This window comes from Electrophorus electricus, chromosome 10 (genome assembly GCF_041902795.1).
Source record: "Electrophorus electricus isolate QZ-2024a chromosome 10, ASM4190279v1, whole genome shotgun sequence".
Classification (NCBI taxonomy): domain Eukaryota; kingdom Metazoa; phylum Chordata; class Actinopteri; order Gymnotiformes; family Gymnotidae; genus Electrophorus; species Electrophorus electricus.
Window position 1 is genome coordinate 24923160 of NC_137506.1, and position 16227 is coordinate 24939386.

Sequence of the window (16227 nt, forward strand, 5' to 3'; positions counted from 1 at the left end):
AGCAGTGGGGAACATTTCATGTAAACAACTCAAATTGTGAGCAAAACATACAAACGCTAAAATCTAACTGAAAAAAGCACTTGTCTTTTTTTTTTCACTGAAACATTCAGTGAAAAAACTAATTAGTCAGTGTGAGGTGAGAGATGCACCTGATCCGTAGAGGTTCCAATCTCCATAGAGACCGGGCCTTGACTCCCACTTTGCCTGACTCGTAGTTGACTATTCTAAAAACCAGAGCAAAAACAGAACCTCATAAAACATCCACCTTTCATCTTGCAGCTGGTGTCGGTAACTAAAGCTGCATACTGTGCTTATAAGCAAGCATAGCCACTTTATGATTTCTGTGTAGTGGAGCAGGGCTTTTTTTGTTTTCTTTTCTTTGCTTTTCTTTTGCTTGTTTTGGGCAAGCTGGGTGAGGAGGCATGCCAGAGTGCTCCTGTTTGGTTCTAGTGGCTATTTTAATGCAGACTCTGGGCTTAATGGCAAGTGTGGCCAAATGGCTTCATTTCCCAGCCTGAAAGCGGCCATGCATTCTGTATTTCAGACACACTTTGTTACTTTATTTGATTCCATATTCAAGTAAATTGTAGCAATATGTGCAGTGATATACAGTAACCTTAGTTCATTAGATATGTGAGATTTCAAGGATAGCGAAAGCAGTATCTTTTCCTGATATGCAAACTTTCTGTAATGGCTGAGATATAACAATATTTTGTCAACTATGGTGGCCTGTGACTTATGCAATCCTCCTAAACAAAGGTCACACAATGCAAGCATGTGAACATTCAAGACTAGCACAATAAACTGACATTTACTTCCTAAATTTTCATTGGCAGTACTTAATTTGGCAGTAGTTGATATTTCATTAATTTGCTAGTACATGACTTTTCAAAGAATAAATCAAAAGCACATATTTCCCAAATGAAACCTCTCTTTTGAAGCACAGATTAGAAACAGTCAGAGTATTTGCAATTCCTGTCAAGACTTCAACTTTAGAGTTATAACACTCAGGACTAAGTTTGCAGTGATCCAGTACATATGCGATATGTGTTGCTATCATGGCCACAAGCCACGATTGCAAAGAGGAAATTAATAGCACTCTATGGGCATCCAGTTTTGATTGCCACTTCCAAAGGTACAGGTTTAGTGGGATTCTTCACATAAATAACTGAACATTGATACACATATTTCACTATGTCCATATAGAGCTTAGGGATTTATCAACACTTTGATGCAATGGTCCAAAGGCATATCGAAAAAATTCACATTTAAAAAATCATGCCTGTCCTTAAACGAAAGACGTTAATTCACACCTCGATGCTAAATATAGAACTTTTGTTTATCTGACAAAAACCCAGTGTCAACAAGCCATGGAAATATCCTATAAAACAAAAATTCATAAAAAACCTTATATACAGATGGAAGGAGATAAATGTCTCTCCACGTAGACAAATCTTTTTTTGGTATTCTATGACTAAGTGCTCCCTTCCATGAAGAAGGTACTTTTCCATTAAGCAGATAGGTATTAAATATAGATGCCAATATTTGAGCAGAATATTGCCTTGTGGTTTTCAGGGTTTCATATGTGACTCCATCTATGCCACTAGAGTGGTATTTGGGAATTTCCTAATTACATTTTCAACTTCATCTGCAGTTTGATGTAGATGTCACGGTTAGTCCCTCCCAGCTTCCATGTTCCATTTGTTCCCTGTCTTGTGTATTTTAGTTCCATTTCGTAGTTTCATTTTCTCTGCCCCTCGTTTGATTTTCCACACCTGTCCCTTGTTTCTAGCCTTGTTAAGTTCATGTATTTAAACCCTGTCATGTGCCCTGTGTCTTGGCTGTTCATTGTTTGGTTGTTTGAATGTTTTGGATGTATGTTTGGATGTTTTTGAAAGCCCATATCTCTATGCCTGTAAGTTCGTACTCTGTGTATCCTACTTAGGCTGTTTATCCTAGCCTTCGTGTTTCCTAGCCTGTGTAATAGCCTGCTTCCCTTGTTTGCCTTCAAGCTTTTTTTTTTCTTTTTTCTTTATGATCTATCCCTGTACTCTACGTGTTGGCTCTATGACCCTGGACTACCCTAACAAGTCTGACTTTGGATTTGCCCATAATAAATCTTGCTCTTCTCCGCACATGCACCCGCATCCTTACTGCTCACCGTTACAGTAGAGTACAGTACAGCAAGTACGTAGTATCTCTTCTAACTCTTTATTCCAAGGATGTGATTCTAATAGAGCAAACACCAGCATTTTTTAAAATAATAATTATACACTTGCTCAATATTGCAAGAACTTTGCTTAATGAAAAAGTTCTGTTTTTAAAAAACACTCCAATCACCTTCATCCATTTATTCAAGTCTTCAGCGATGTTTTTGGCTTTTGTATCCCTTTCTTATCAAAATTTTTCCTTATCAAGACTGCCCATTCACTTTCTTGTAACAGTCTTTCGTAATGTTACTGTACCCCCTTTGGTGTCATAGTACCCATGGTGATGAGCACCATATGCTCTTTGTTTTGGTTTCAGTTTCATGCTCATTGTTTTGGTTTTTGCTCTTGTACTGCTTTCACCCATGTCTTCTTTGTTCTTGTGTATTTACAAACCTCGTTTCCTTGTTAAGTTTGTTGGTAGTTAGGGTACATTTCATGCAGTGTACCTCACTGTAAATTCTACTCTAGCAGATCCTGTGTTATACTCTTATCTTTGTTTTGTTTAGTTAATTTTTTTTTCCTCTTGGTTTTGTATTGTTACTGTTTTTGTTATATACTTTGGTTTTGTTAATCTGATTCCTAGCCACAACCATGGAATGTATTACGGATCTTGGTTTTGCAGTTGCCCCAAATAAATGTCACTCATCATCGCAAATGCATCCTGCCTCACTTCTCTTGACGTTATATAGAAAAGACAGTGAACACTGCAACGTAAGCTTTAAAACAATATAGATTTGGTTACAAAAAAATCACTTAATAAATCTTAATCTGTAAACGAGCATGTTGAACATTTCTCAGCAGTAACGTGTGTTGAGCCTGTTATGGCAACTTATCAGGGAGCGAACTACAGTGAAATCAATGTCACCACTATCTTGACACACACAAGCACACATATATGCATGAACAAATACACATACACACATATGTGTATGCAACAGGCATGCTACCTCAATAATAGGGGTGACTTGCTGCAAGATAAGCAAAATCCATCATCCACCTCACCCCCTTCACTTAGTTACAGATATGGAGACCCAGCCTTAACAAACTCTCAATTAAATTTCAGAGGCAGAATGGCCTGAGTCACAACTGAAGACCAAAACCTAATCTCGCAGACTGTGTGTCACATGACTGGTGAGCTAAAAATAGTCCATGCCAATGGGGAGGAAGGAGAGTCCTGTCAGATCTTGGGCTGCCGTGACCTCTGTACAACCAGGCTGAACCTCCACATACCACACATATATGCCATGCTGGGTGTGTATAAGGACTGCACCCAAAACATGCACATTTGCATATCACATTTGCATATCATTTGCAAACATGCAGTTTGCATATCGCCACAACCGCTCCACTGACGATGCGATTGCACATCTGCTCCACACTACACTGACTCACCTGGACGAAGGGAGGGGAAATTATGTTAAAATGCTATTTGTCGACTACAGTTCAGCATTTAACACCATCATCCCCTCTCTACTCACTACTAAGTTGGGAGATCTAGGACTGCATGCATCCCTGTGCGACTGGATCTCCAACTTCCTAACAGACAGACCACAATCAGTACGGGTGGGCAACTGCTCCTCAACCACCCTCACCCTCAGCACTGGAGCTCCTCAGGGTTGTGTCCTAAGCCCCCTGCTCTACTCACTGTACACCTACGACTGCACAGCCACTTCCAGCTCTAACATCATTGTCAAGTTTGCTGACGACACCGTTGTCGTGGGTCTGATCTCGGACAACGACGAGAGGGCCTACCTGGAGGAGATTAAACACCTGGAAAACTGGTGCCAGGAAAATAATCTCCTCCTAAACGTCAGTAAGACAAAGGAGCTGATCGTGGATTGCAGCAAGAAGCAGGAGCGGCACTACCAACCTGTGAGGATCAGTGGGACCACGGTGGAGAGAGTAGATAGTTTCAGGTACCTTGGTGTTCACATCTCGCAGGACCTGTCCTGGTCCCGCCATACCAGCTCCCTGGCAAAGAAGGCTCATCAGCGTCTTTACCACCTCAGATGCCTAAGGGGCTTCAGACTGCCCTCCAAGGTACTGCGGAACTTCTACACCTGCACTATCGAGAGCATCCTCACGGGGAACATCACAGTCTGGTTTGGGAATAGCACCAAGCAGGACAGACAAGCACTCCAAAGGGTAGTGCGTTCAGCAGAGAGCATCACTCACTCGGAACTTCCTGACCTGCAGACCATCTACTACAAGCGGTGCCAGACCAAGGCCAGGAAAATTGTGAAGGACCCCACCCATCCCAACAATAGACTCTTCTCTCTGTTGAGGTCAGGGAGGCGCTTCCGCTCCCTGAAGACCAAGACAGAGAGGCTGAAGAGGAGCTTCTTCCCACAGGCCATTTGGGCCCTGAATCAGGGAAACTGATAAACTGTGGGGACCACCACCACCACCACCATGTAACATAACTGTATATCTGTACACCTGTATATATAGATTTATACTCAATTACCCTGTTACACAACAACTGTAGATATGGTATTATACAAAATGGATCTGTACATTCTGTAGATTGTGTACATATATACCCAACCATATACATTGTACATTGTGTATATAATCATAATATACATATATTGTACATACATTGTTAATATATTTTTGTACATACATAGAATATATATATTTATCTGCATATATATATATATTTTTTTTTCTCTATGCAGCCCTGTTTCTCTTCCTCAGTTTGGACAGAGCACTCTCCACCATTTCACTGCATGTTATACTGTGTATGACTATGTATGTGACGAATAAACCGAACTTGAACTTGAACATGCACACACACACACACACACACACACACACACACACACACACACACACACACACTCTGCTGCACATGTTTAGGGGCTGCACCCAAATACATACACACGTTTATAGGGACTACACATATGATGTCAAAATTAGCAAGTGATAAAAATTATCCCTCATGCAAAGACAATTAGACTTACAGTCATGGCCAAAAGTTATGAGACAGATGCAAATTTTGGTTTTCACAAAGTTGACCTGTTGTTCAGATCCTTTTCTCAGGTTTTTTTAATAGGTTTTTTTTTTACTTTTATTGACAAATACGTGCAGTTTAAGCAAAGAATTAATATCTGCTTTGTTGACCCTTCTTTTATAAGACTTCTGCAATTTGCCTTGGCATGCTGGATTCTTGCCTAACCAGTGCTTGGGGTTGATCACAGTTTCTGTTTTTGTTTGTCCACCCTCTTTGAGGATTGACCACAGGTTCTCAATGGGATTGAGATCTGGGGAGTTTCCTGGCCATGGACCCAAAATTTAAATGTTTTGTTCACCGAGCCACTTGGTTATCACCTTCGCCTGGTGACATGGTGCTCCGTCATGCTGGAGAAAGCATTGTTCATCACCAAATTGCTCCTGGATCGCTGGGAGAACTTGCTCTTGGAGGATGTTTTGATGCCATTCCTTATTTGTGACAGTGTTCTCAGGCAAAATTTTGAGCAAACCCACTCCCTTAGATGAGAAGCAATCCCAAACATGAATGGTCTCAGGATGCCTCATTTTTGGCATAACAGGAGTCATGGTAGCGCTCACTTTTTCTTCTCCGGACAATCATTTGTCCAGATGTCCCAAACAGTCCAAAGGGGGCTTCATCAGAGAAAATAACATTTCCCCAGTTCTCTGCAGACCAATCCGTATACTTCCTGCAGAATGTCAGTCTGTCCTTCATGTTTTTCTTGGAGAGAAGTGGCTATTCTTTGCTGCCCTTCTTGACACCAGGCCATCCTCCAAAAGCTTTTGCCTGACTGTGCATGCAGATGCACTCACACCTGCCTTCTGCCATTCCTGATCAAACTCTGCACTAAATGCTTGATTTAGGTGCTATCTTACAAGCAGCAATGTCTTTGTCTGTGAAACTTTGCTGGCACAATGCAATGATGACTGCACGTGTTTCCTTGAACATAACCATGGTTAACAGAAGAAAACTTCAACACCACCACCCTTCTAAAGCAACCAGTCTGCTCTTCTAATCAGCATGACAAAGTGATATCAGCCACCTTGTCCTCATTAACACTTTCTCCTGAGCTGAGAAGATCACTGAAATTATGTTAGCAGGCCATTTTGTGGCAGGGCTGAAATGCAGTAATTTTTGTGATTAAGTTCATTTTCATGGCCAGGAATGACTTTGCAATTAATTGCAATTCATCCGATCACTCTTCACCATCTAGAGTTAATGCAAATTGCCACCATAAAAACTGAAGCAGCAAACTTTGTGAAAACCAAAATTTGTGCTAGTCTCAAAATGGTTGGCCATGACTGTATACTCAAATGTTCTTTCTCTCTATTAAGCATCTGCTCTTGCAACAGTGTAATATATTTTTGACAGTTGTGGGTAGGACCTAGGGATGGCACATGTAACCTGAGATAGAACTGGTTAGTATTGTTTTCTGGAACTCAATTTTGATTGTCTTAATTTTACTTTTATGAATGTTCACTAATCTCAATTGCAAATTCTAATACTTTAAATGTAATTCAGCAAACATTTTAATCAGTTTCCAAAAGGAAAACTCACTGGCCAAAATGTTAAACAATATTCATCCGATACAGATAAACTGCAGATCTCTTAAAATCTTTTTGCATAACCATATAACCATAGCCATATAAAAATATAGTTTTACTATATACTAGTTTAATTATAAAAAATATTTTCAAATTATATTTGAAAGTAGGTTCAGTACGTAAGTTTTAGTTACAATGGCTATGGAACTGATTAGTGTTCTAACAGGACTTGTGGCTAAAGTGACATCTGTATTTAGATGTATTGTAAAGGTATGAGTACATAGTTAGAAATTGTGGTCAAAAGTGCACATGGAATGGCTGTGGTGTGATACGCACTGCAATATGTAAGGAGAAAAGCCGTTGGGTTCACTTGTCCCCTTAGAGGGACAGATGAAGGTAAAAATGATTGGGACTGCTCAGCTTTTTCCTTTGATGACATTTCTATGATTATTTCAAACATGGGAGTGGTCTCATCCAGGCTAATCTATCCAAGCCACGAGTGCTCACTGAAAGGGTTGATGAGTAGTAAAATTAGGTAGTGCTGTCCAACACCATCATCAAAACATTAACTGAGAGAATATCTTTTTGAAGAATCTCTCCAGAGACCTGTGAAGTTGATGTCTCTGCTGGCTCAGGGTGGCTAAGCACTTTAATAGGACACTTTGTGTCTAGTTAATGGTCAGTAGTGAAGGAAAAGTGACATTATGGGCAGAGATGACATTTTTGAGTCAGTAATTTGCACTTACCAGACAGAGCTGTTCTTTGAGGAATTGTGTTTGGATTTGGTTTTGTTCATATTTGTTCTCTATGCACTTTGGCCTATCATATTTGTTTTCTATGCTCTTTCACCATTATTTTGCTCCAACAGTGAGCTTGTGGATTAAACATATAAAGAACCAATATTTAAATAAACGCTTCAAATTAACAAAACAAGTGGCAATCTTTAGTTTTTCCCCATTACTTCAAAGTAAAAATAATATTAACAAAGTTGAATTAGCCATATTATAAAATGTTTTAGAAAAACTCAGGAAATTGTAAATGGATTAGCAAATCTCATAGATTATTGTGACAAGCACTGACAGACCAACAGTGACAGACCAACCAGTTCTATTGTGGTGACTATACCTGGGCCCTGCCCACATCTGTCAAAAATGTATGTAAGTGTTACAGAAGCAGATGTTTAATAGCAAACAGAAATAACAGTCAAGTGATAGGCTGATTTTCCTCGCACAAGCTGTTCTGCTCACTCACGGGAGTCAGTTTCATGCGAGAAGCACTTTCATCGCTCACGGATTTTGGGCTGTACCTACACACACACACACACACCATTGATGTGTCTATTGGCACTTCACCCACACATGAGCACACACACTGCTGGCATGTCTATAGGCACTGCACCCAAATGCACAAACACACACACACACACACACATACACACACACTATGCTGATATGTCTATAGAGGCTGCAACCAAATGCACACATACACATGCAAACTGATGATGTGTCTATAGACAATGCACCCAAACACATCCATTCACACGCATGCACCGCTGATGTGTCTATAGGAAATGCACCCAACCAACTCCCTGCACACACACTGCTGTGTCTATAGAGACTGCAACCAAACACACACACACACACACACACACACACACACACACACACACAGCTGATGTAACTAGAACTGCATCCAAATGCACCCATGCACACACACACACTGCTAATGTATCTATAGGGGCTACACCCAAATGCACACAAGTACACACACACACAAACACTGTCTATAGAGGCTACAACCAAATGCACACATGTACACACGCACACATAGTACTGACTTGTTTATAGGGCATGCAGCCAAATGCATGCACATGCACACACACGCAAAGAAAGCGGAACAGATTCTGCTCTTCTCCCTGTGTCTGGAGACAGCACAGAATGTTATTAGTAGTTGCTAGACAAACACACACACTGCTGATGTGTCTATAGAGGTTGCAACCAAACACACATGCACACACATACTGCTGACTATTATAGGGAAATTTTGCAATGCGAAAGAAGAGGGAATGTCACTGAGCTGGATTTGCTGATTCATGAAAGAAGAGCACACACTGGCTATGAAACACCTACCTTGCATCTACACTTGGTGTGCTGGTGTCTTTTATGTGCATTTTACAAGGGTACAATTACTGAGCGTAACCCAACTGTTGCCATGTACCCTTAGCCACTCTCTACCTCTCTCCTCACTGACTTCATGGCAACCCATTCCCACCAAGGCAGTGACACTGACATGTCATAGGGACTGCACTGCTGAGAGGGCCCTAGGCACACAATTTTTACACTTCAAGTGTTCACAAGTGTCAGTGTCACTGCTGGGTTGACTGTTGTCTACATCTCAAAAATAGCAGCTCTGCAGCCAGAAACTGCCCACCAATGAAGAGAGAGAGGATAGTTAACACAAAATAATGACTGTAGATTTGTACACATACATTTCTAATGTGGTTCTAATGAAGAAATGTTTCTATGTAGATGCTAAGGTTACATGTATTATATGTGTTGTTTTGACATTCGGTAAACAATGTGATGGGAAATGTAGCTTTTCACTGTTATATTAAAAAAAAAGTGGAAGAGATATCACCAAAATGTGCATTTGTTCATTCATTCATTCATTACCTCACAGTGCATGATATATCATGTCCCACACTTAACAACTGAACTGGAATTTTAAAAAAGCTTATTTATAACTAATCCTGTCATTGAGATTGTTACATGTGATCATTACAGATTGCACAATCCCACACACACTTGTTTCAAAGCCTGTGATTCATCGGGACTGTCTGAACAGCTATGACTCATCAGGGCTGTCTGATCAGATGTAATTCATCGGGGCTGCCTGTACAGCTATGATTTATTGGGGCTGTCTGAACAGATGCGATTCACTGGGGCTGTCTGAACAGATGTGATTCATCGGGGCTGTCTGAACAGATGCGATTCATTGGGGCTGTCTAAACATGCAATTCATCTGGGCTGTCTGAACAGCTGCGATTCACCTGGGCTCTCTGAACAGCTGCGATTCATCGGGGCTGTCTGAACAGCCGTAATTTGTCACAGCACTCACAGGCTGGATCACACAAAGCTCAAACATCACACCACATTTCTGTACTCTATCAAAGTACTTATCTGCTGACTAAAAGTGCTCATTATTTTTGGGAGTATTTAACTTTGTTACAGCGGAAACAAGAATTGGTCTACTGAAATTTGGCCTTTTGTGATTTGGCCACTGCAGGATACAAACCACAACTGCAAGTGAGCACACTGGTGCTTGTTTAGGAATAAGATACAGTCTGTGCATTAACCCCTTGCTTGAGCAATCGACCTGGAAGTTCAGTCCAGATTCCCACCTCTGCTGCTCTTCGCTCTGATCTGAAGCTGGGATCGTCAGGACCTCATCATGCCCATGGAACAAGCGTATCACATGACCACCAAGGAGATATCCTATAGGACAACAGAGGAGAATATTAATCACACCAGGAATTCATCCTGAGCTGCTAGTTAACCAATTTATGTTGTGGCCTAATTTAACATAACATCTTTTCTAGAGTAACTAGGGTTGGGAATGGGGGTTAATGTGTGGGAGTACACAAGTGGAAGGTGGGGGACTTTGGGGTAAGGGTAAGGGTAGGGGTCATTGGACCATGAAAAATTTCTCAGCGAAGAATGAGAGTATACTGAACCTTCCTCCACGCTGCTGCCCGAGCATGTTGGATGGACATTCCACAGTGTCTGCATGAAGGACGCATCTACCTGAACACTGCCATTAGAGAGGGACAGGTGCTGGGGGGAGGGGGGTGTAAATCAGTTACCATGGTAAGGGACATGACAATTTTAGAATGTGCATATCAAGGTAGAAACGTGTTGCAGGGTGATTTGGAAAAGGTGACGTTTACCCAGTGACCCTTCTGGAATCAGCAGCAGTTTCAAAACTAGATTTATCACACCATGTACTTTTAAAATGCAGGGTGAGTTTACCAAAAGCATCAAAGCTCTTCATGCATTCCAAACTCTTCCATTTTCTTAGGTTCTTATTATTATTGTCTTAATATTTTTTTATTAAAGAATCAGAATTTCCCAAAAGAGTTTGTACCCAGTGACGATGATATACATGTTGTAATTTAACAAGCTGGCCAACGAGCTGGTTAATCATGTGTGGTAAATCTGCTATGGCCTAGGCTTCTCTTGAGTACAGACACAGGCTGTGTCTGTCATGACTGCACACGCGGGTCAGAAGTCCAGCAGTTCCGAAAACCTTTGGGAAATATGTAGACCTGACAAATGTTTTTTGGCACCTCCATTATGTGAATCATTCATCTCGATTTTAAACTTCATTGAAGATACCACTTCAGAACAATCTAGTCTCCCACAGTGGATGTCCATATACATCTTTAAAAAAAAGAGTGATAAAACTTTTGAAAAAGAGTGCTGGACACATATTACACAGAACCCCATCTTGACCAAGTGTCCTACTACAAGCATATGGCAGAAGCTTCTGGAGGCAGAGAGGGCTATGGCTGCCAAGGTCTGAACAGAGCCCATTACAGCAGCAGTGGGGCAGCAGGGGAACGTGTGGTGGGCTCCCGCCATAAACTAAATGGAGCATTTCACTGGAGATGCTGCGAATGGTGAAAGAGCTTCTACCTGAGAGTAGTCACTTGACACACGCACACATGCACATATACGCACGTACAAACACACACACACACACACATAAACATGCACACGCAGACATGCACACACACACACACACACACACACACACACACACACACACACACACACACAATGGGGAGGGATATGCCTGCTACATTATTTTATTTTTAATGTACTAGAAAAATGTAGTAGGCTTCACTACTGGGGACAGGTTGTAAATGGTACTCATATTTTTTCATTAGCAGTCCTTGAATGATGTGTGAATGCTGTATGTCAGATAAATACTTCATGGTTACAGCAGCATTCTGTGATGTGTACTCACAAGGTAGCGTTCAGATGACACACTGACGAGGATCAGGTCATCACCGATACGTACTTTCTCCCCTTCGGATCTCTGCTTAGAGGCAGGGTGGATAGTCCACCAACACGCCTCACCTGTACACACACATACACTGCATGGGTTTCTTTCAGTCATTCAGCAACCATGACAACACACTTGTTAATCATCATCAATGGTTCTTTTTTACGAAATTTCTCAAAACCGACGAATATCAGGTGACTGATATGAAAGATTTAAAGAAACATAATGACCAATGAAAAAAACATAAAGATGAAATAACATTGTCATATCTGAGTACTCGCAGAAGGAGGTGAAAAAAAATCAGTGAGGAAGTGTAAAAAGTGCTCAATACCACTAGGGAATGAGTTAATTACAAATAACCTCAAATATGGTGACAACACAAATTGAATACATGATCTAAGATAGCGAGTGGCATAATTCTCACTTCCCCTCTTGTTGCACTTCCTCTCGGTAAAGGTGAGAATGGATTGCTGCTTAGGGCATTGGTTGCTAGCAGCATAATCTGTATCACTCAAATGATAAATGGGTTTAAGTTGATTCAGCACAAAGGTCGTAATGTACTGTGCCCAGTTTTACCTCATTTGCATGCAGTTTCTGCCTTTATATTTAAAACAAAATCAGCACAAAGCACACACCACTCCTTGCCGCTGACAAAAATGAGCATTTTGTGTAGTAAATAGCCTATGTGAATGCAAATGGGGTACTGGCATCTGGAGTTTTGGGATAGACTATGATAGTCTATGCTAGGCTATGGTAGATTGCTAGTGGTGAAAATTAACATTTATTGTTGACAAATTATGCGATATCTAAAAACACAATTACTTAATCTTTTTATGACATTTAAAACTCACTCTCAGTGAACCATTTAAATGTATAACTTCACATGCCTAATATGAAGAGCTGTGTACAGCTTCATTAAAGAACACAAAAGCCATATGTATACATTAGAGACCAACTGATATATTGTCTGGCCAATCAGTTCATATTAAGTTTGCATGAAATTACATCGACAAAAACTCCTGCACCTGCTGTTTTAAAAACAACAATCAAACATATTTTTGGGAGATATATGGTCCTAAAAACTTGCATTGTGAAAACAGTGTGACAGATCTGTAGTTGCTTGCCTGTGGAGTCCTCCTGAAGGCCCACATCAAAAGACAACTTATCTGTCAGAGACCTGGACGTCTTCAGACAAGTCAGGTACTGTAGCAAGAATGAGAAGGCGTATGTTATATATATATACATACATAGTCTAGTGACCTGACGGGTGCCGACTCACAGTGAAGGAGGGCTGGAAAGAGACAGATGGTGGCTCCTCACCATTCCACTGAGGGAGTGTCGGAGGAGGATGGCGTGTCCATACAGCAGTGTTCTGTGTCCGCCTCCATGGGCTGCCTGCAGGGGCCATATTGAGTGGCATGTTACAACATCAGGAAAGCCTGGTGTGACGTCGCAGAGCGAAGGCTGTCCCTCACCACCCTCTGCACTCCAGCAGTGCAGTTTTGGGTTTTGCCCGCTCTGACACACCTGACTCGGCTCACAAAATCCACAGTAATTACCTGATGGGTTGGATCAAGTGTTTCAGATGCAAAAATGATTGTGGTGCATGCGGTACCCAGGGGAAAGAGAAACAGGTGTTTATGTCACTTGACAAACAATGAACACAGCAGGCCGAAACTTCAGCTCTCAAGTGCAGTTAGCAAGCAGGTTGTTTGTATGGAGACTCTAAAATGAAGAGTGGTCAGAGATGAGCGACTGAAGCCAACAAGCAAAGAAGAAAATGTTTCAACACCTCATTCCTGATGCGTTTTTAAATTTTGCACATGAAATATATGCACACAAATAAGCACACTTGAGTGCACCATATGCATACATATGCATGAGGGGTTGTCAATCAACCTGCCATCTGCATCTGTATTCAGCCCTATAACACAAAACTTACTCACCTTTCTAATGAGCCTCTATGGAAGGCATTGGAATAAGAAAGGAAAAGGTTACATTGACCTTCTGCCTCAGATATAGCAAATTTATAAACAGTGCACGATCGATATGGTCTATAAATCAGATTGCACTATTTCTACCATCCATTGAAAAAAATCTATTTTTGAATAATCTCTAATCAAGCTTTACAATTATGGCATTTATAACTATGGCACTTTGATCATTTGATTATCTTTGAAATACTTAAGTATATTGATCAAATGTGAATTATTAGGTTTTTATTAATTATACATAATTACAATTTTTAATTAACTGCTGAATCAATTGTATGACAAAAACCTCTTCTCCTGCCACCCATATACTGCGTATGTGCAGTGGAGTTTGTGTGTATTTATGCATGTGTGTGTATTTATGCATGAGCACGAATATTGTACAAGTCTTAATGGCAGCAGCCTCAGGCCAGACAGCCTCACAAGCTCCTCTCTTAGGGGCACTGATTGTTGCTAAAGCCCTTGTCAGGAAAAACGACAAGTGGGTGCAACTTCCCCAGAGACCACCAGCTGCTTCCCGGAGCAGACACGCCACCCTCTCTGAGGAGTCACTGTGACCTTTGTGGGACTGGTTACGTGAGGGCTTTCCTGTGGGTGTACTTCTGCGAGGGAGTGCATTTCTGGCACCTGTCTGGCCTCCGGGCCTGGCCCAGGGAAATATCACTGCCCGCGTCAAGTTACCTTTAGTCATCAGCTTCAAACAAGCCATTTAAGCCTCTTTTTATGATCAACAGAAGACCAAAGAAAACCAACGTCTGGACAAGCAGGATGAGTGCCCTTCAGCTAACCTTTCAGAAAAGGCTGTGTGGGTTTACACTGATGCAGAGCCTGTGAAAAGCTTTCTGTCTTCCCAAAGGATCAAAATCTCTCGAAAAAGTATGACATTTTTAGCAAAGGAAATAAATAAAATGCCAAGGGCAGAAGTAAAATATGTAAACAATCTGACAATACAAGTCCATATTCAGATAAAATATAAAAGACAACTTCACTTAGAACTGTGGAAAAGGGGTTATCATATTTTCAGTCTATTTTACGCATTGTTTAAGCAAGCCGTCTGTAGACATGATGAATGAAATAGCCAAAAAAAACCCTTCAGTTGAAACTGTTCCGTTCATAAGCAGTGTCCCAGTTTTTGCTCTTATTTCACATAGCTGCAGAATTTCAGACCGTGCACCCAGTACCACTACCTAGGCCGCTGTCTTGTCTGTGCTCCCCTCAGGTAAATGCACAGACTCCCATGGATTTTATAAACTATAAGAGTGGGAAATGGTAGACCAAATAAATAAATTTGTCTCTTAAAGTCAAACTCAAAGTTTGGGAATCATACATAAGGTCCCCTGGTTGTTATGGCACTGCATGTCAAAGCTCTACAACCAAATGGGAATGAATGTGAACAGAATAAAACTGAAGTAATGAACTATAATGTATCCTAATATTTAAAGTCAAAATTAAACTGTAGAAAACCCATTCCTAAGCAAGTATGTGAACAGGTCTATTAATGTTGCCTTTTCAAAATCTCATCTAAACCACCATCTTAGAGGTAAGAGAAAAATGTATTCAACTGAATACTGAATGTATTCAACTGAACTGAACATAAACAACTGAATAAAACAAACTGCAAATAAGCATAATGATTTCAGGTTGAATCCATGACATATCCAATAGGAAAAATGAAAAAACTGAAAGTGAAAGTGAAAATCCACTATGTTATGCTATGTTCCAAAATAAGACATCAATGAATACATATTATTCCCACCACATCCCATATTTACTGACTTTGTCATTCAAATTCATGAGCAGACAAGCTAAGATGACACACTGTGCAAAAGGATTAGTGTCTTATATTCTTCTGGTAGGGAGCTTTGAAGACAGCCATTAATGTAGGCACCTCAAGCTTGGGCTTGGTCTTGATCTTGGGCTTGGGTTCATAGTTATTCAAAGGCCACTGAAGAAAAAAAGGCCTTTACCACCACATCTGTAATAACTTGTGGGAGTGTTTCGGTAATGACCATCTATGAGTAGCCTTTGACCAAGTATTACTGCTATGATAGATCTTTCCTATTGAACACAACTTATTTATTGTCACAGTACGAAAAGTCAGTGCTGTTCATCCACTATGGTTTATTACAGGTGGCTCAATTTCAGGTCCCAGAAACTGACAATGTTGCATTACACAAACCAACTTGGATTCAGGAAGCCCTTTTCAAGCTGAAAAACATCAGTGATTCTGACTCAGGAGCAAACATTTCTTTACTCCAGTGACAGGATGGGTTTCTCCAAAATGCTGCACTGGTAATCTGTTTCTGTCTCTGTGTCACAAACTCAGTTAGCTTCACTCGAGTTACCATGCCTGGATTGGTTCCTTCCCTTGAGACTAATCATCGGAGCAGATTTAACTCACCTGAGTTTTAATTATTCCC

At 40.8% G+C, this 16227-nt stretch overlaps 1 protein-coding gene across 9 annotated transcripts in view; it reads right to left on the reverse strand.

Annotated features, from left to right (window-relative positions):
* LOC113571324 (ryanodine receptor 3) overlaps nt 1-16227 on the reverse strand; it is a 145761-nt gene that overhangs the window by 86474 nt on the left and 43060 nt on the right. For 5 of the 9 annotated variants that reach the window (XM_081722271.1, XM_081722274.1, XM_081722272.1 and 2 more), the window contains exons 4-10: nt 13763-13777; nt 13137-13211; nt 12941-13019; nt 11778-11890; nt 10483-10582; nt 10150-10243; nt 150-224 (exon numbers count right to left, since the gene is read on the reverse strand). In XM_081722271.1, the coding sequence (XP_081578397.1) occupies nt 150-224; nt 10150-10243; nt 10483-10582; nt 11778-11890; nt 12941-13019; nt 13137-13211; nt 13763-13777 (551 nt within the window). The remainder of the gene's footprint in view (nt 1-149; nt 225-10149; nt 10244-10482; nt 10583-11777; nt 11891-12940; nt 13020-13136; nt 13212-13762; nt 13778-16227) is intronic. The other 4 variants (XM_081722275.1, XM_081722269.1, XM_081722273.1 and 1 more) reach the window with 1 other exon arrangement.